The sequence below is a fragment of the Galeopterus variegatus genome, unplaced genomic scaffold, assembly GCF_000696425.1.
Source record: "Galeopterus variegatus unplaced genomic scaffold, G_variegatus-3.0.2 Scaffold1369, whole genome shotgun sequence".
Classification (NCBI taxonomy): domain Eukaryota; kingdom Metazoa; phylum Chordata; class Mammalia; order Dermoptera; family Cynocephalidae; genus Galeopterus; species Galeopterus variegatus.
In genome coordinates, this window is record NW_007727480.1 from 21,781 (window position 1) to 24,447 (window position 2,667).

At 42.8% G+C, this 2,667-nt stretch overlaps 1 protein-coding gene across 1 annotated transcript in view; it reads left to right on the plus strand.

Annotated features, from left to right (window-relative positions):
* The first annotated feature begins 182 nt into the window (after positions 1-182).
* ERCC6 (excision repair cross-complementation group 6) overlaps positions 183-2,667 on the plus strand; it is an 86,266-nt gene continuing 83,781 nt past the window's right edge. The window contains exons 1-2 of the mRNA XM_008576579.1: positions 183-605; positions 2,336-2,456. Coding sequence (XP_008574801.1) covers positions 187-605; positions 2,336-2,456 — 540 coding nt within the window. The 5' untranslated portion in view covers positions 183-186. The remainder of the gene's footprint in view (positions 606-2,335; positions 2,457-2,667) is intronic.

Below are 2,667 nucleotides of genomic sequence, written 5' to 3' on the forward strand. Positions count from 1 at the left end.
CGGGTCAAAAAAAAAAAAAAAAAAAAGAAATCAAATACTTGGAAACTTGAATTTTGTTACTTGGTCTTTTGAGAAATCAGTCTCCTTTAATTATAAAATATTTAAGAAACTATATAAAGATCAATTCTATATAACCAAAAAGCTTATCAAAAAAAATTTTTTTTTTTTTTAGGTAGTCTGTAGAGGATGCAAAATGAGAGAATTCCCCACTCAAGTCTAACCCAGGAGCAAGACCGTTTACAAAGTAGGCACGTCAGTAATGATGAAGAAACCGCAGTCAGGCAGGGAAATGGTGCTGCGGAGGTGGAGAAATGCCTCCCCTCTCGCTCCTCCTCTGATGGGCCGTCCACCTCTGCCGAGGGAGGTGCGTCGGTGGTTTCCAGGAGAGGGCCAGCCCTGCTGCACATCGACAGACACCAGATCCAGGCGGTGGAGCCCAGTGCGCAGGCCCTTGAGCTGCAGGGTTTGGGTGTGGATGTCTACGACCAGGCGGTGCTGGAGCAAGGTGTGCTGTTGCAGGTGGACAGCGCCATCCATGAGGCCAACCGTGTGGCCCAGCTCGCTGACGCGGAGAAAGAGTATCGGTCAATCCTGGATGACCTTGCGTGAGTGTGGCCTGTCTTCTCTCTCACAGGGTTTTTGTTTAAACATGATGGGGAAGTTCAGGTACTAGAGAGCTCCAGAAACTTAGGAGATTTATGGAATCTCTTTTTGGGGGACAGAGTCAGGAAGGGCAGTCATCAACCTCTTCTTTGAGCCTCAGCCCTTCACCTGAGCAGCAGCATTGTACGCAGTAGTTAGGGTCTCAATCCAGTCACAACATCCTGTTTCACTTGTAATGTCCTGAAGAGAAGGACTGTTCCGAATGCCTGGAACTCACCAACATGTGCACAAAGTGGCCTCAGGAGAAACACACCTGAAGCTCAGGTGTTTCCTGCTCGAGATACCAGGAACACATCCCGCCCTCACATGTTTCTTTGTCCTGTAGTTTCTTTCCAGCTCGCTGTCCCCAAATCAAGTTTTCAGTCCTTTGGCAATTTTTTAGATTAACATGTCTAGAAATAGTGAGAAAGAACTCCCTGCTTTTCCTTTCTTCTGTCTTACTTTTGACTCTGTAAGGAGAGATGAAGTCCCGTGGAGACTTCATTGTGACCAGAGGAGAGACAGACTTGGGCTCTATCGAGCATGGCACATTGGTGGGGAAGGGAGGAGGCTCTGGATCTGGGCTGGAGTTGGGGCTGAGGACGGGAGAGGGGAGGGTTGGGGTGGAGGGTTGAACTCACTTATTATTGCTGGTCTGCCTCAGTGTTTTGGGCCATGTCAGGCAAGTGAGAAAGAGAAGGTGAGGACTGGACTGGGTGGAGGAATGGAGCAGTCTCAGGGGAGTGGCTGGGGGAGGAGTGTGCAGCGCGAGACTACCCTGTTGGGGAGGCTGCAGGGTAGGTGGCTGTTGGCACTAAAGCATGTGTTTTCTGCTAACAGTTCCCTGGTGTCTTCTTTTGGCCTCTTAAGTACCAGTTACTCTTGCATAGCTTTAGTCTGACCTTGAGTGTTGAGGCTCTCATCTCTTTGATCTTGGAGATATGTCCACTTCCTGCAGAGGGGATAGATAGAGGAGAGTGCTGCAGAGTCTCCAGGCAGGGTGACACTAGATGGCCAGTAGCTTGCATCATTTATCTTGAAATCCACAAAGGATACCAGTAGTAAATTACTGAAGTGTTAAGAAGATTGAATTTGTGTTTTGAAAATTGAAAGCTACAATTCTATGGTGTCTGTTTTAGGAGTAACTTATTTAAATTGATTCTTTGCAGGGCAAGGTTTAATGCTACAGTAAATGAATCTTCTAGTTGTGTGAAAAGAATATTTTCACGGATGTATGTTTATATAAAAAATGTTTATATAAAAAAATGTTTAAGCATTTTTAGGACTTTCCCAAACTTTAGGAGGCTTCCATGTTGGGCTTTAAAAACCTGCATATAAATTTCTTCTTCTAAAAGGACAACTTATTGTAGATTGTCCCAGCACAGTGTCTTGAGTAAAGTAGACACTGAAAACATGCTTGTAGAATGAATGCATCAGCTTACAAATGAGAATGAGTGGATTTAAATCAGCCAGATAAGAGAAAAACATTGACAGTCATCTTAAACCTCTGCAAGTCTTCCAGAGACTCTTGAAGTTCTGTTTGTGGCAAACGGGAATATGCATTCCGGTTTAATTTCTTTTATCTTTTAGTTAATAAGAAGTAAAAGGGATGTGTTTTTAGCATTTCTTTCTTTATATTCTGCTATGAAAATGTTACCACAGTGGAAAGTAGACAATTTATCTTCTTTTTCAGGTCATGTACGACATCCTTAAGGCAAATTAATAAAATTATTGAGCAACTTAGCCCTCAAGCTGCCACCAACAGAGACATCAACAGGAAACTAGATTCTGTAAAGCGGCAGAAGTATAATAAGGTGATTTGAAATAACACGTTAAGAATTGCATTTTTGAAAAAGTCATTATTTATGCCCTTTTAATAATTTAGGAAGTTTTCTGAAAAGTACTTATAAGATGTGAACCAAATGTTTATAACTACAATAGAGAAATTTTGAGTGGCTTTTGTATGTCTGACCTTTCAGCTCTTTCCCTTTAACATGCTCTGTTATACAGTGTTTTTAAACACAC